This window comes from Scardinius erythrophthalmus (genome assembly GCF_964197995.2).
Source record: "Scardinius erythrophthalmus genome assembly, chromosome: 13".
Classification (NCBI taxonomy): Eukaryota; Metazoa; Chordata; class Actinopteri; order Cypriniformes; family Leuciscidae; genus Scardinius; species Scardinius erythrophthalmus.
In genome coordinates, this window is record NC_138233.1 from 24,458,728 (window position 1) to 24,475,263 (window position 16,536).

At 39.2% G+C, this 16,536-nt stretch overlaps 1 protein-coding gene across 1 annotated transcript; it reads left to right on the forward strand.

Annotated features, from left to right (window-relative positions):
* Positions 1–1,703: 1,703 nt before the first annotated feature.
* slc26a2 (solute carrier family 26 member 2) lies at positions 1,704–16,011 on the forward strand. Its single transcript, XM_081382392.1, has 4 exons — positions 1,704–2,095; positions 10,413–11,018; positions 11,106–11,845; positions 13,068–16,011. The coding sequence occupies exons 2-4, from the start codon at positions 10,431–10,433 to the stop codon at positions 13,840–13,842; spliced, it is 2,103 nt and encodes a 700-aa protein (XP_081238518.1). The 5' UTR covers positions 1,704–2,095; positions 10,413–10,430; the 3' UTR covers positions 13,843–16,011.
* The last annotated feature ends 525 nt before the right edge of the window (positions 16,012–16,536 follow it).

Consider the following 16,536-nt stretch of genomic DNA (forward strand, 5'->3'; position numbering starts at 1 on the left):
ACACACACACACACACACACACACACACACACACACACACACACACACACACACACACACACACACACATACAGCTCTTTGATTCTTCAAGGGGTGTGTGGCTGCATTTCCTCGAGTATATGTGGAATTTAAAGGCTGTATGGATTAAAACCTGTGGCGTCACAACAGTTGAGTACTTACACTTATGCTCGGAGTCGGACCCACAGGGTTTCATTTACCCTATAGAATATATTGTGCTCAGCAAATCTGTCAAGGAAATGTTAAAAACTTTAGTAATCATGCTGTGGATCAAAGGTGATTCTCATCTGGGTCATATTTCACACAAAATCAAAAGAATAAAATCATGAAAATAATCATGTCCAGACAGATTTCAACGTTTTGATAGTTTGTGTGTTGTCAGCCTCATTCCAGTGTATTGATTGTTAGTTAATCAGATCTTTTTGATTAATAAAATCAGTTCTGAAAGTAAGACAACCACAAGCTTTGATTAACAACCCCGTCCCTGAATGTTTACTGTGTAATCATCAAAGACCTGGCATAATGTACTGCTAAGTAGTTTACAGTAAAACCAAAGTACATTTGCTAATTGCAATCACTAATCCTTTATGGTCCTCATAAAGTGCTACTGAGTGAATGTTGACGTAACATGAACCCAGTCACAGCTAAATAAAATTAGAGTTCCAACGTTGCCTCACTGATAAGAACAAACATTCAGCAGATCTCAATATACTTTGAATCCTTTAGTAGCGAGAGATGCTTCTTACATTTTTGTCCCATAATGAGTGATAATATTCGCCATCTGATTTCTCTGATGAAGAAGTTGCTGGATTTTTGTAAATGAATTGAGGGAGTCAAGGTATTGGTAAATTATGTAATAGTGATAATAAAGTCTGCTGATCCTGACATTGATGGATTGATTTATTCTAATCTCTTTCTTGAGCTGCATGTGAGTAGTCCCCCCTTTCACAAACTTTGTTTTGTCTTGTTGACATAAGGTTGATTTTATCAATCTTCTGACAAGGCCTCACTTGTCAGAGGATTTTTTATTGGTCAGTTGAAGGAAACACAGATGTATTGTTAAAACAAGTGTTTTCAACATTTCCAGATTCTCAGCTAACCCAGGTTGCTAAATTGCTGCCTTATTTCTTTTTTAAGTACAATCAACTTGGATGTTTAAGTCATTTTAACTTAAATTACATTAAACTGACTTAAACGACTGAGATGAATCTTGTATAACTTATGAAAAAAAGTTAGAAATTGCTTAATTTATTTTGATGAGTTACAGCAACATATGACAACACAATGTTGTCATAACTGTATAGTGTAGTGACTTTTATTAGAACATTAATCCTAAATCCTTACCAGATAATTAACTTAGAAATGTGACAATGAGTTAATTAGAAATGTTATGAAATGGAAGATATACACCACTACATCTAGGACCCCTTGTACATTTACCCCTAATTCATCTCTACTGACAATAAGGTAAATCAAAGCAGTTTAACATAGCCTAGTTGGCATTATATCATATTAATTTCTAATTCAGACCTGGATGACAATAAATTAAATAGTATGTAGCCTCTGAATTATAGGCTACTATTGCGAGGGTTTAACTTATGACTATTAAATAGACAACGCTGACGTTACAGCCTTCCTGTAACGTCGATTAGTCTTATTAATATTCATGAGCCAAACAGCACAGTGAATATGTCTGCTTGTGGCCAATGAGTTCGACCTACTGGGCGCACAAAATTAATATTCATAAGTCAAGCCTTCGCCGTAGTATTTGCGCAACCCGGACACAGGATCTGTAGAAACTTTGTGAGGTTGTGTTGTCGACCTACGAAAACTATGTGAATACTGAGAAGACAGTGTTTTAGGTTTCAGATCCAGCCTGGAATTAGCAGTCACGTGACCAGTGGTAATGGCTTTTCGCTGTCCACGTGATATTACTTGTAAACTGATGCCTTCATATGTCACGGAATCCTGAACTACAAGTATCTGTACATGTAGTCAAACAAAACTCTTGAGTGATTCAATGTCTCTCGGATGACCATGACTGAATGAAACGGTCTCGTTGTGCTGACGGTCTGAGGTGAGTTTTCAACACAATCTGTGCAGCTTTTCCGTCAGCGGATTTAATATGAGTCGGTTGTACACGTTGCAGTTTTGTTTTCAATAGTGCCATTCATGAAGTTAGACCACAGAGCATGAAACAAACCTCTGTTATATTACGTCGTTTCTTTCATATAGGCTACTTATTTTTCATATATCAATATATTTCATGATATTTCATTCAATTATACGAGAAGTTTAAGTTTGCTGAAACTTGATGTGATCTTGGAATTGATATATTTATCGTCGCGCTGTACTAATCTATATGTAGGCAATGCAGAGTGCAGACTGAATGTTTAATATCATTTGTTGAGATTACTAGTATCATATGAGCGAGAGAAACGACACCAGTGTACATGCAGTTATTCAGATTTTTAATTTGTAACAAGTTTACAGTAAAAAAGTAAAAATACGGTTTCTGCAGCGTGGCTTTTCTGTTAGTATAAAACTAAACTTCCTTTGATCATTCAAGGCTATGTCATCTGAATTCCACGGCATCTTTAAGATGAGATCATGTGTACCCGTAGGCTTTCACTAATTCATGCCACTTGGTTCCTATGTGATTTTTAAAAAGTAAATTCGTAATGTAAAAGGTGATGCCAACCGCTCAATCTGACTTTTAGGTTTCACATTCTTTCAAATGATTCTTTTTTTTTTATGCACGAGCATGACCTGTGTGTGTGGCCCCAGACTGAACATTATCATACAGTGACGCACTTTACTGCCAACTGGACCACAAAGGGCAACCAAAAGGGCACTTGTTGTTCACAGCTTGTTTTCTTCAACAATCCAAAAACCAATAGAAAAATCCTATTGGGTTTTTGTCGAGGGAACCAGGGTGACGATAACTTCTAGGTTGGCCTACAAAAATACAGTAGCCTATCACTGCAGCACTCTTTTGTGAGGTCTGGTAGATAGCTTTATATATTCCCACTGAGGTTTTGGTGCAGATTAACCTCAGCAGGGTTCCTATGATATGTTTTGAATTGGTTGTTGGTCTTCGCTCCAGGTGGCCCTGCTTTTCAATCCAAGTACAAAACCTGTGCTAACAAAAGACACAAGTTTCTTTCTCATTGAGCTTGTCAAGTGCCTCAAGGTGTCTGTCCTCAACTCTTTCCCTGCCAGGAGTTTTTCAGTTTTCAGCCAGCACCAGCATTTTTTCTTTTTCTTTTTTTTACAAAAATGTCATGGCCCCCCAGAATATTTTGTTGTATGAATATCTGAATATGCACTATATATCAAAAGAAAGAACAGAGTCTCTGCTTTTAAACAACAAAACATTATTCTAGCTTTATGCATTCTTTTTTATCAATACTTAAATATTGGTAAGTTTAATAAAAACAACATTTTGAACAAAAAGCTGAGAAAATTGTAATTTTGTCAGAGACTACATCTGAATCTGAATCGGATTCAGAATGATGATCAAAACATAAATGGAGTAGATTGATTCCATCAACACCAAGCGGGAAGGAAGTCGACCGGAAGTTGAAGCCGGCCGCCTGCCACCATCTTGTAGCAGAACTTCACCTGCTATTAGCATCCCAATGACTCCCATTCATTTTGGTGTCATTTTGACAGCGAACAACTTTACATCTGAGGCGTTTGAAGACTCCATTTGTCCATTATTTATTTCTAAAGAAACACGACAATGTATAAAATGATCCATTACCTTGTAGCTTATGTTATGGCCCCGTAGAAGCAGTTTTTGTAAAAGTAGGCTAACGATTGCATCATAACCACGCGACTCTCTGTCGCACAGTAGAGAGATTACCATATGGACAGGAGGAGAAGCTCGCGGGCAATCGGGGGGACGTGGAGGCAAAATGACAAAATAATTAATCAGAATACCTAGCAAAAGTTTCTCCTGCTCCAAGCTCATGGACAGCTCCTACTCACACTCTCCGTCTCTGCAAGATTCGGAAGGGAATGATTCAGATTTCTCTTGGCACAGCTACTAGAAGACAGACGGGTTGCTCACGTCACATCTACGTCGTCAAGCTCTGTTTGAGTCTGCGCGTCAGGAACGGAAGTCCTAAAAATTCGCTAAAAATGGGCTTCACTTGTCTCAATTGAGTTCCAATGAGATGGCTCTGCCCACTTCTTATACTGTCTATGATCAACACCCCAAAAGCTTCACAGTCCTATAGCCTACCTCACCCTGGGTCGACATTTCATTCTGTAACATTAAGCAATTTTGATTTATCCTGTTTAATGTTTGTTGATCATGTTATTTTACATGTAATAAGCAATGCTTCTATTAATGGTTTCTGCTTCTTTTTCGCACGTGTTTTGATCCAGAGATTCAGTACTCTTTCAGAAGATGCTTAATAGCGCCCCCTACCGTATAACAGTGAATACACGGAAAGCTGGAGAATTCTAGCCTGGCAAGCCAGACTCGCATCAAGATGTTAGGTCTGGCAACTCACCATAGACACGCCTCAATCCGAGGGGCGGGATAAATGGCTGTAAGGACAGCGCTTCAACCAACCAGAGCGTTTTCCCAACAGCGGAGCTAACGTTAGTTGATAGATTCAACTTTTGAATCTGGCCGGCAAAACTACGAACACATCTTCCTTTTTTAAGAATGACTTAAGTGCCGTTCTTTGCTCTTTTCTCAAAGAAAAACTTAACTCCAAGTCCTCCAGAGTCGCGGCCAAAGCCGATTCGAAAGACTGTTCGCCAGCAGCAGCCGCCATTTTTTGTTTTCAAGTAGCAGGGAACCGTCGCAACTCTCGTCATTATGTTAAGCCCGCCCCGCCTACTCTATACACAACGTGATTGGCCTGACCCAATTTAGGTTTTTCCAGCACGAAAGTCAATGGAGAGTTGCTAGACTACCCTGGCTGCAAAATACATTTTGCTGCCGCTAGGGTTAGTCTAGATTTCTAGGCTATGAAAATTCTGTTAATGGCGGGGAAGCGTTGTGTCATAAATTACAGAAAGTTTGTCAATGGCAGGGAAAGAGTTAAAGTTTTCATTATGTGTGTATGTGTGACTGATCAATGCCAGCATCTCTTGTTTATTTTCACCTGGTTAGTCTAGCCACATTGTCAGGAAAGAAAGAAAAACTGACTCAAAGATGTTGAGTCAAAAAAAAAAGACTCTTGGTCACCTCTGCTACCCTCTCAATGTGTAACTCTGTTTGATGAGACGTAATTCTAACAGCTGGGGAAGGTTAATTGTAGTGCTGGAGGGAGGCATCATCATTTTCTGAGCATGGTTGTTCTCCCGGTTTAGGACATTCAGGCCTTCTTATCTGCTCCTCTAGTCTAAGAACCTCTTCAGCAACTTCACAGCAACTACTGATCCCGACTTAAAGTACTTAATGATCGGGCTGATTTGTATTAATTGGAAATACTGTGGCACATCCGGTTAGAGTCATGAAGATGATCTTGTTTCTTTATACACTTTACTCGGGGATAGGCTATATGTGATTTCTACAAAGACAAATAATTGTAGGCTAAATAACTCTACATAACAAAATATAACATTAACAAAGGTTAAAAAATGCTGTAAGAATATATTGTTTATTGTTAGTTTAATTAATGTAGTTAACTAACGATAACAAATGAAACCTTATTGTATAGTGTTACCAAGATACTTTAATAAAATACGTGTTGTGTTTTTCTTCTGTAAATTCTTTATTATATCTTTACACTACTGTTCAATATGTTGTGCTCAGTAAGAATGCACTAAGCCTTTAATTATTTGATTAAAAACAGTAATATTGTGAAAAGATTTACAATTTAAAATAACTGTTTTTCTATTGTAATATATTTTAAATTTGTATTTTATTTCTGTGATGGCAAAGCTGAATTTTCAGCATCATTACTCCGGTCTTCAGTGTCACATGATCCTTCAGAAGTGAGTCTAATATGCTGATTTGCTGCAGAATAAACATTTATTATTATCACACAGTGATGTATGACCTTTTTTCACATGTATGCATTAGAAGGCATATGAAGAATGCAAGCTGCAGTACATTGGAAATTTATTTGGTGTTAAGCAGGTATGACAAATATTATAATAAGTGTGATAGAGAGCTTGCAAAGATATGCATTTCTTCAATTTACACCACTATATTGAAAACAGTCCAGCTGAATAGTTAATGTTACTCAGTTTATGTACTATGTTATGCCATTTATGTACTGCTAAGTAGTTCACAATTCACCCAAAGTACAGTTTTTACTGCTCTATAAACCTTATGTAGCTCCGCCCCTTTTCAGCGCTGCGCTCATTGTCTTTTGACTTCCGGTCTGTATTTTCACAGCGTTTTGCGTGTTTATTAATGAACGGCTCGTTTTAAAATCTTCCCGGTCGATTTACATTTGTTAAGTCATCTGCTTTAAACATTACAGTCCTCATGATAACTTTCGTTAACTTTACATTAAGTAAATCCACTTAAAAAGCTAATTACTCCTGGACAGAAATGCCATATAAATATACAGAGCGACCGCAAAACGGAAGTTAAAAGACAATTTTCCAAAGATGGCGGCGCCCTTGTTTCTCTGGTGCATAAGGTCTATATAATCATTAATCCTTTATGGTCCTCATATGTTACTACTGTGTGAATTCTGACATAACGTGAACCAAATCACAGAGTTCCGATGTTGCCTCACTGATAAGGACAAACGTCCAGCAGATCTCAATAGACTTTGAATCCTTTTAGTTGGAAAAGTAGCAAGACTGTGCCAGATGCTTTGTACATTTTTGTTCCTCAGTCATAATGAGTTATAATAATTGCCATCTGTTTTTTTCTGATGAAGATGTGTTTTTTTTTTTTTTTATGGATTGAGAGAGTCAAGGTGTTAGATGTGTTAATAATGTTTCTATAATAAAGTCTGCTGGTACTGACATTGATTGATTAAATTATTCTAATCTCTTTCTTAAGCAGTGAGTAATTTATTATGACCGCCGCTAGCGTAGCTAGCGAAAGCGGTCATATAGGGATTGTCAAAGTTTTTTTTTGTTTTTTTTTTCGTCACCTTACTGAATTTTTCGTCAACGATACCAGGGACACCGAAGCACCGGGGAACATGAAATTTGGTGGGCATGTAGCCCCACTAGACTTCTAAGGAAAAATTTCGTTTGGTCCCCAGGGGCCACTCCCCCCCCGCGCTGGGCCCCCCCAAACCCCAAAAAAATGCAGTTTTTCCTAAATAACTACCTGAACCGTGGCACCGAGGATGAAGAAATTTTTATGGTATGTTGGTCTACTAGACTTTTACGGAAAAATTTCGTTTGGTCCCCGGGGGCCACTTCCCCCCCCCCCGTGCTGGGGCCCCCGTAAATTTTTCGTCAACGATACCAGGGACACCGAAGCACCGGGGAACATAAATTTGGTGGGCATGTAGCCCCACTAGACTTCTAAGGAAAAATTTCGTTTGGTCCCCGGGGGCCACTCCCCCCCCGCGCTGGGCCCCCCCAAACCCAAAAAAAATGCAGTTTTTCCTAAATAACTACCTGAACCGTGGCACCGAGGATGAAGAAATTTTTATGGTATGTTGGTCTACTAGACTTTTACGGAAAAATTTCGTTTGGTCCCCGGGGGCCACTTCCCCCCCCGCGCTGGGGCCCCCGTAAATTTTTTCGTCAACGATACCAGGGACACCGAAGCACTGGGGAACATGAAATTTGGTGGGCATGTAGCCCCACTACACTTCTACGGAAAAATTTCGTTTGGTCCCCGGGGGCCACTCCCCCCCCCCGCGCTGGGCCCCCCCAAACCCAAAAAAAAATGCAGTTTTTCCTAAATAACTACCTGAACCGTGGCACCGAGGATGAAGAAATTTTTATGGTATGTTGGTCTACTAGACTTTTACGGAAAAAATTTGTTTGGTCCCCGGGGGCCACTTCCCCCCCTGCGCTGGGGCCCCCGTAAATTTTTCGTCAACGATACCAGGGACACCGAAACACCGGGGAGCATGAAATTTGGTGGGCATGTAGCCCCACTAGACTTCTACGGAAAAATTTCGTTTGGTCCCCGGAGGCCACTCCGCCCCCCCACCGCGCTGGGCCCCCCCAAACCCCAAAAAATTCAGTTTTTCCTAAATAACTACCTGAACCGTGGCACCGAGGATGAAGACATTTTTATGGTATGTTGCTCTTAAGGGCCCACATCAACCTAGCCCATAATCACTCATTTGTGATTTGCGCCCCTCCCATAAAAAAAGGAAAATGCAATATTATTCTGCTTTAATCGCCCCTATCTTCAGTGGAGATGTTCAGAACTGCACCATATTTCATGTGTATGATTAACTTGACATCCTCTGGGGGTATCCTCTGCTAAGTTTCGTAGAATTTCATCCATGGGGGGGTATAAAATAAATTCATTTATGTGCACATTTAGTGACTGTACACTCATCGGCCTGTAGATGGTGCTGTTGAGCGAAGGGTTGCTGGTTTAGGATGATACTGTCACACACATGCAGGAATACAAACAAACGCAAGCATGCACACACTAGACTTGTGCCGGTATTCGGTAATGCGATAAATCGCGGTAATGAATATGCACGATATTGTTATCGCGGGCACTTCAAAATACCGTGAAAAATAATAGATCCGAATTTAGATTTTTAGAACGCGCATTATAGCTTATTTCCATCAACCGCTTAAACAGACACTGCGTATATGCTGCGCGAAACACGTGCGCACTCTGATGTAAACAATCGCCACGTGTATTAGCATGCGGCCAGTGCGCACTTCTAGTCTAATGTAAACAGTCCTCACATGGAGAAGCAGCATGAGGGAAGGAGGAACGCCGCCGCCTACAGTCTATGGCCGCCGCCGATCTATCCGGATCAATCCCGCTTCTAAAAGCAGAGCTGCCAACTCGACGCATTCAGCGCGAGACTCTTCACACACTCACGCCACATATCCGTTTTCTCACGCAGAGAAAAATCGCGGAGCAAAGAGGACACGAAGACCGTCAAACAAGACAGAGCAGGGTACTTATGATATGAAACAGGAGAACAATTGTGTCACAGAACGTTACATTTAAACCATTTAATGACCAGCAGCATGTTAGATGATTAAAACAAATAGATAAAGAGGAGTATTTTGCTAAATATGTGCACTGCACTTTTTTTTACATATTTATTATATTTTTACTTGTGTCATTACATAATTGTTATTATAATGAAAATCACATTATATTTGATTTAATTAGTTATATGTAACCTTTAATAATATCAGCTGATAGGGCTCTATATGCTTACATAGCATTATGTGAGATTTTTTTTTCATGAGAAAAAAATAACGTGGGCTATCTACTGAAGCCTTCCTAATATTTATCCAAAATTAGTCAATATTGAATCAAGATTTAAATCAAATCCCAAGTATTGAATTGAAATCGTTAAATTTGTGTTAAGCAATACAAACAGTATACCAGTCATTGTACCATGTAATCATTGTAACATGTTGTCACTAAACGTAATAAAATTCAGTTTATTTACCAAATGTTTTGACAATCACAATTACACCTTGTGATGCAAGTTTTATTTTATTTTTTACACCCCCCCCCCCCAATCCATCTATTTCTCATGTGCAATTAAAATATCGTGATAATACCGTACACCGTGATAAAAGATCACTCAATTAATCGCAGCATGAAAATGTGACACCGGCACATGCCTAGCACACACACTGACATCCACACGCACAGACACACACCCATACACACACATACAAATCCACATGCACAGACACACACACACAAACACACACGCGCACACATGTACGCACACATACATACACACACACACACACACACACAGACACACACACACACACACACACAGACAGACATGCACATACTACTACTTTTTTTAGGTATATACATAAACACGCAATACAGCCAAATTACTCCACGTCATTTATTTTTGTGGAAAGCCAGTGCAGGCCTGAGCGGCGGTCATATTTTGTACCGCGATGCGGTACATCTAGTTTACATTTATACAGCAAATGCTCCCCCCTCCCTCAAAACAAAAGAAAAAAGAAAAGTCCATACAACTACCTCATGCCAGTGTGGTGCATTAGGTGAATAAACCTCATTTTGACAGATGTAGGTTAAAATGTGTGTTTTGTGTTTCAAGGGAAAAAAGAAAATAATATAGGGACTTATAATAAGTTAGTAAACATACTTAAGATTTCCAAAAACCAAACTGCACTCTTTTCTCTATCTTTATGAATGTGAAAAAAAGTGTTACTAAGATCCTTTTTACATTTTTATGTATGTAATACAAACTGTTTTCTTTTCGAGTAAGATTAATGAATGTACTTTTTGTGTCCTATTTCAGCAAGAGTTTCTGGACATTATGCCAGTTGAAGAGGTCTGTGATAGCGTTTCAGCAGAGGATGATGCTAATACGGGGTTGGATGTTCCTTTCCTTTTAGAAGAGTGTGTAAAAGAGAAGGTGCCATGGAAGGAGGTGTTGAAAAGGAAGGTGCGAAAAAAGTGTTCCTGCAGTCATGCTCGAGTCAAAGCCCTGCTCGTAGACTCCATTCCAATTATAAAATGGCTGCCGCGATATCACTTCAAAGACTGGATCATTGGGGATGCCATGTCTGGCCTTATCGTCGCCATCCTGTTGGTTCCCCAGTCCATCGCTTACTCTTTACTGGCAGAACAAGACCCTATTTATGGGCTCTATACTTCCTTCTTTGCCAGCATTATCTACGCCCTGCTGGGAACCTCCAGGCACATCTCTGTTGGGATGTTTGGGGTATTGTGCCTTCTGGTGGGACAGGTTGTTGACAGAGAACTTACTCTGGCAGGATACACATCGGACACCAATCAGACCATCATGGGAAATTTGGACAACAGCACTGGTCTAATATGTGACCGGAGCTGCTATGCAATCATGGTGGGAGCAACACTAACTTTCACAGCAGGAGTCTACCAGGTTGGTCCATCTATCAAGGTTAAGCTTCTTCTGTAAAATTTTTGAAATGTCTAATTGTATTAATGTCTTGCTCTGCTTGGGTTGCAGGTGTTAATGGGTCTCTTACAGGTTGGCTTTGTCTCAGTCTTCCTCTCCGACTCTCTGTTGAGCGGTTTCGCGACTGGCGCCTCTCTCACCATACTCACATCCCAGATGAAGTACTTTCTGGGGCTTCACCTTCCTCGTATCCAAGGCTGGGGTTCGCTCATAAAAACCTGGATCTGTCTTCTGAAGAATCTGGGTCATACCAACATATGTGACCTCATAACAAGTGTGATCTGCTTGCTTGTACTTGTACCCACGAAAGAGCTCAACAACCGCTTCAAGGCTAAGCTCAAGGCCCCCATTCCTTTTGAGCTCTTTGTGGTCATTGCTGCTACTCTAGCTTCCCACTTCGGAAAGTTCAAGGAAACTTATGGCTCGGCTGTAGCTGGCAACATTCCCACGGGCTTCATGCCACCACAGCTTCCGAACTGGTCTCTCATACCCAATATCGCTATTGATGCATTCTCGATTGCCATCGTTGGTTTCGCCATTACTGTGTCTCTGTCAGAGATGTTTGCCAAGAAGCATGGTTATATGGTGGACCCTAACCAGGAGATGTATGCCATTGGGTTCTGTAATATCATTCCTTCCTTTTTCCGTTGTTTCACGACCAGCGCCGCCTTGACCAAAACTCTTGTGAAGGAGTCCACAGGTTGCCAGACTCAGGTCTCGGGGTTGGTGACCGCTCTAGTGCTGCTGCTCGTCCTGCTTGTTATTGCACCTCTCTTCTACTCGTTGCAGAAGTACGTATAAATTATGTCAGTTTCTCTTGCATGAACTTGGTAATAAATAAATTGTCAATGTATGAAGAGTCAGGATCTAATCATTTATTAAAAAACATTAAATAAAAATGTAATTATTCATACAGTGATTTGAATACACCTTTGCAGGGCTTGACATTAACACCCGCCAACCCTCCAAATGTGGGTGGACTTCAGCAGTCACATTAGATATAATATATTAATTTTTTTTTTATTGTAGTCTTTTAAAAAGGCATCTGAAATGATAAACTAAGTGCAATGTAGTGTTGTTGAAAATTTGATTTTTCGATACATATCGATACTGAAATATCTGAAACACTTTCAAAATTATTTTTCCGCAGAATAGATACACAATACCAGCTGCACTTTCTCTATCTCTCATCTCTCCGACAGTGAGTTACACACAAATCCGCCTCCCCTTCACCCGTTTAATTTGCTCCAGATGAATATTGTTGGTGTTACAGGCCTTGAATTTCATCGTGGGATTGCGTGTATTGCACGTAATTTTAAGCATTCCCGCAGATTTGTGCTCACACCCAAAGTGCGCGCAAATAAAGCCGCCTCTCAGTACTAAATTGAGTTGTTTTTTTTATTCTTTTTCACTGCTTATTGCACTTAAACAGTCAAAAACATACAAAATAATGACAAAATGCTGGTCTTGGGTTGAGTATTCACGTAAACAGTCAGTTATGTTTTAAGTGAATGTAAACAGATGAGAAGGAAAACTCATGTGTAACAGTATAAGGGATCCATGCGTCAGGTCTTAAAGTGACAGCAGCCTAATATACCTGCTGCCAAATTATGAAATAATATTTAAAAAAATCTATATGGCGGTTTTTCCCCATGGTATTGATATCAAAATTGTGGCCAGTGAACTTGGAAAAGCACTAGCCACAGTGACTGGTGAGTGGCTGGAAAAAAATGAATGTCCTGCACCTACAGTATGATGAACGTGCTTTTACTTTCTGATTTGGAAATTCATTTTTAGGGGGGAAAAGGTAAAAAAAAAAAAAAACATATATATATATATTTTTTTTTTTTCATTGACCCAAAATCATTTTGAGACCTTAACATTTGAGGTTGTTTCAGACACACAAGTGTCCTTGGAAAGTATTCAGGTTTTCACTCCCAGTCCCATTTTTATCTTGAAACTGTGTGTATTTCCACTATACTTCTCCTAATTTCGTCCTCTTTAACTCTGCAGATGCGTTCTGGCCGTCATCATAGTCGTCAACCTGCGTGGGGCACTGCGAAAGTTTGTGGACATTCCCAAAATGTGGCGTGCCAATCGAGTGGACACTATCATCTGGCTGGTTACCATGTCTACGTCAGCCCTAGTGAACACTGAGCTAGGCCTGCTGATTGGAGTTCTGGTATCTGCGTTCTGTGTGCTAGGTCGAACACAATCTGCCCAAGTCCATCAGCTGGGCCAAGCAGGGGATCGTGAGATCTTTGAGGACATTGGGTTTTACAAGGGCCTTCAGACCCAACCAGGAGTGGCTGTTTTCCGATACGAGGCTCCCATCTACTACGCCAACCAAACTCTGTTTAAGAAGTCACTGTACCGCAGTGTGGGACTGGATCCACTTAAAGAGAAGACCAGGCGTAGGAAACTAGAGAAGCAGAGGAATCAGAAACAAGGTGGAGAAGACCTGAAGCAAGAGATGGATGTGTCCACCGATGTGTATCTGCTACAGCACACCAGTTTACACGCATTGGTCATAGATTGCAGTCCTGTGCTGTTTCTAGACACTGCTGGAGTCAATGCTTTGAAAGAGGTATGCAAGGATTACAAGGAGCTGGGAGTCAATGTATTTTTGGCGCAATGCAACATCTCCGTCATTGATTCTTTGCGAAGAGGAGGCTACTATGACCCAAAGAAAGGAACCAAAGAAATAAAGTTTCACACTGTTGGTGATGCCATCTCTTATGCCCAAAGCTCGAAGTCAAAGAATGGTGATTGTGACACTGTTGTGTAATAATTTGTGATGTATTGATTTGTAAACAAAGTTGTCTTTGAATATTTGTCTGTTTTGGCATAAGACAGAGATTTATATGTAAAGGCACCCTCACACTAAAAGATAATCGGGCAGATTTTGGGCCCAATTCTCCCCTTTCGACTATCCTAGGTTAAAGTCCTAATTATCTTGATGGTTTTACAGATTATCTTATCATATTTTCCTGTGGAGTGAGGTGTTAAGAGAGTGAATGAATCTGCTCAGAAGAACATCGGGGCCACGCTGATCTCAGATCGTAAATATCCATGTTGAATATGTTGAAACTTCATCCAAACCTTATTCTTTTTTTTCTACGAAAAGCAGTCCAAACACTATTATTGCCATTTCTTCTTGGTCGTCATCCGCCATGTTTGTTTATTCCAAAGTCACGTTTGACCGTGAGAGATTTTGCAAGGTTTCCTGTGTTCACAGTCGAGACTCTGGTTGTTTGTAAATGGAATCTGTTAATATGTGGTGTGCTTTCTTGGTCAAATCGTGTGTCTCCACACACTATAGAAACAAAACTGTTAAATCTATGTTTGTTTGTTTTTTATCGCCATGTTTGTGGTCTCTGAAAATCTGATGAGATTTTAAAAATCTTTTAGTGTGGGCCAACCTTAAATGATTTCAGAATTATATAGTTGAATTTAACTAAGGGATGATTCACCAAAAAGGACAATTCTGTCATCATTTACTCACCCACATTTTGTGATCTTCTGTGGAACATAAAAGAAGATATTTTGAACAGTGATTTTGACCATACAGTGATTAATAATAATTATTATTATTATTTTATTGAGTGAATGTGAACCGTGAATGTCAGTAGGGTCCAAAACAACATGCTTAATTTTTAAATAATATTTAAAAGATTTCAGGTAATACATTTTATTTTAGTGTTGATCTTTTTGTTTTTGTTTTTTTTGAGAACTATTTCTTTAAGGTTCTGAAAATGGATTGACAATCATCTGTTCACATCTTCCAACAAAAATGTTATTGAAAAGAAAAAAAGATGTGCTGTTTTGCCTTTAATCTTAGTAGTTCAAACTTTGTTAAATGTAGGTCATTTTGTATCTCATGACATTTATCTTAAAATTATGTATTTACACATTTTATAGTACATTTAGCTTAATTTAAGTAGCTAGTTCAGTAAGGGCTTGATCTTTCTTCATGAATATAAATGGTTTATGCTAGACGGGCTCTAGCTTGTATATTTACTCCTTATCTCCTTCCAATCTAGTTTTGTTGCTTATGCAGTCAGAATTGTGTGATATATATATATAATCTCATTTGTGACATTTACCCAGCTTTATGGGTACTTAAATGACCATAAAGCTTTGATATATACTGAGAAATTGTCTGGGTGAATGCAAGTTGAACTCTTTCACCCAGTCACCAGATGTTTACCTCAATTACAGAAGCACCAGATGCCGATGTGCCTTGTCACTGTGACTGTGCAGCCACAGAGTAGCTTTTGAAAATGTGCATCCTTTCTTTCTTTAAAGGCTTTGCTAAAGAGGCCAAATATTGGCCAGGAATTCGCTTTTGTTTTGTGTAGAGAGTAGAGCGTTTTAATGGCATTACGTCTGACCTGTTGAACAGGTCTGAAGGAGCTGGAGACACAGCTGGATGATCCAATGATACCGTGTACTAAGCTCAGGGAACTGACACACTGTGTCCTCCTATTGGCTGAATTACAACAGGGTATGTTGTTAAATGCTGCTTAAATGCTGGAGCCCAAATGCTTAAATGCTTCTAGCACAAATAGAAATACTGTTGAATTTAAACCTTTTAATGCATACTGGGAACTATTTATATTCTAAGCTTACGCATTGTCTATGGTGATACTTTATTTATTGAAACATTCCTAATGGTTTTAAGTTAACTCTTTTAGATTATTTTAGTTTCTGTGCATCTTAATTTCTTGGCATTATAATTACTGCATCAGCTCAGAGTTTTTACATAATTGTTACAGATGTATTTTATGTTCTTAAAATATCTCTATACAAATCCAGGTATTTTCATATCTATGCAACTATGCGACAACGTAGGCTATGTTTGTGATCATAGATTTTGGTGGGAAACCTAGGTTATATCCTACATTTTTTCCGCTACAAATATAATCTGTCTTAATACAAAATAAACCAAATGTTTAAAGAAAACATGTTGTCTTTGTCTTGAGAAATCTCCTAAATTGGCTTTACTTTTATATTGCTTCACTGACTTTATATTTTAGTCTGTGCTTTTAGTCTTTTTATAAGTTGATTCTTTTTAAAGTGAAATTGAAGAGTGAGGGGAAAAATCGTTTATTGTTTACTTTGTGCTTTAACTCAAAGCTACCACCAGTGTGCAGCATTGTTCTGCCACAGATCATGTTAATACGCATGTCTTTAAAGGGATAGTTCACCTAAAATGAAAATTCTGTCATCATTTACTCACCCTCATGCTATTCCAACCTGAAATACTTTCTTTTGTGGGAGGTGAAAGGAGATTTATTTTGCTTTTGATAATAAAGATATTTATTTATTATCTTTTGTGTTCTGCAGATAAAAAAAGTAAGTCATAGGTTTGGATTGGAATGAGGGTGAGTAAATGAAGTCAAAATGTTTATTTTTGGGTGAACTATCTTTAACTTTTAAAATACTGACATATCAGTGCTGAGAAACCTCCAACCTTCAG

Coding starts and splice junctions, on each gene's coding strand:
- slc26a2 (XM_081382392.1), top strand. CDS start 10,431: ATGCCAGTTGAAGAGGTCTGTGATAGCGTTTCAGCAGAGGATGATGCT. Junction 11,019..11,105: donor TCACAGCAGGAGTCTACCAG/GTTGGTCCATCT, acceptor CTTGGGTTGCAG/GTGTTAATGGGTCTCTTACA. Junction 11,846..13,067: donor CTCTTCTACTCGTTGCAGAA/GTACGTATAAAT, acceptor TTAACTCTGCAG/ATGCGTTCTGGCCGTCATCA.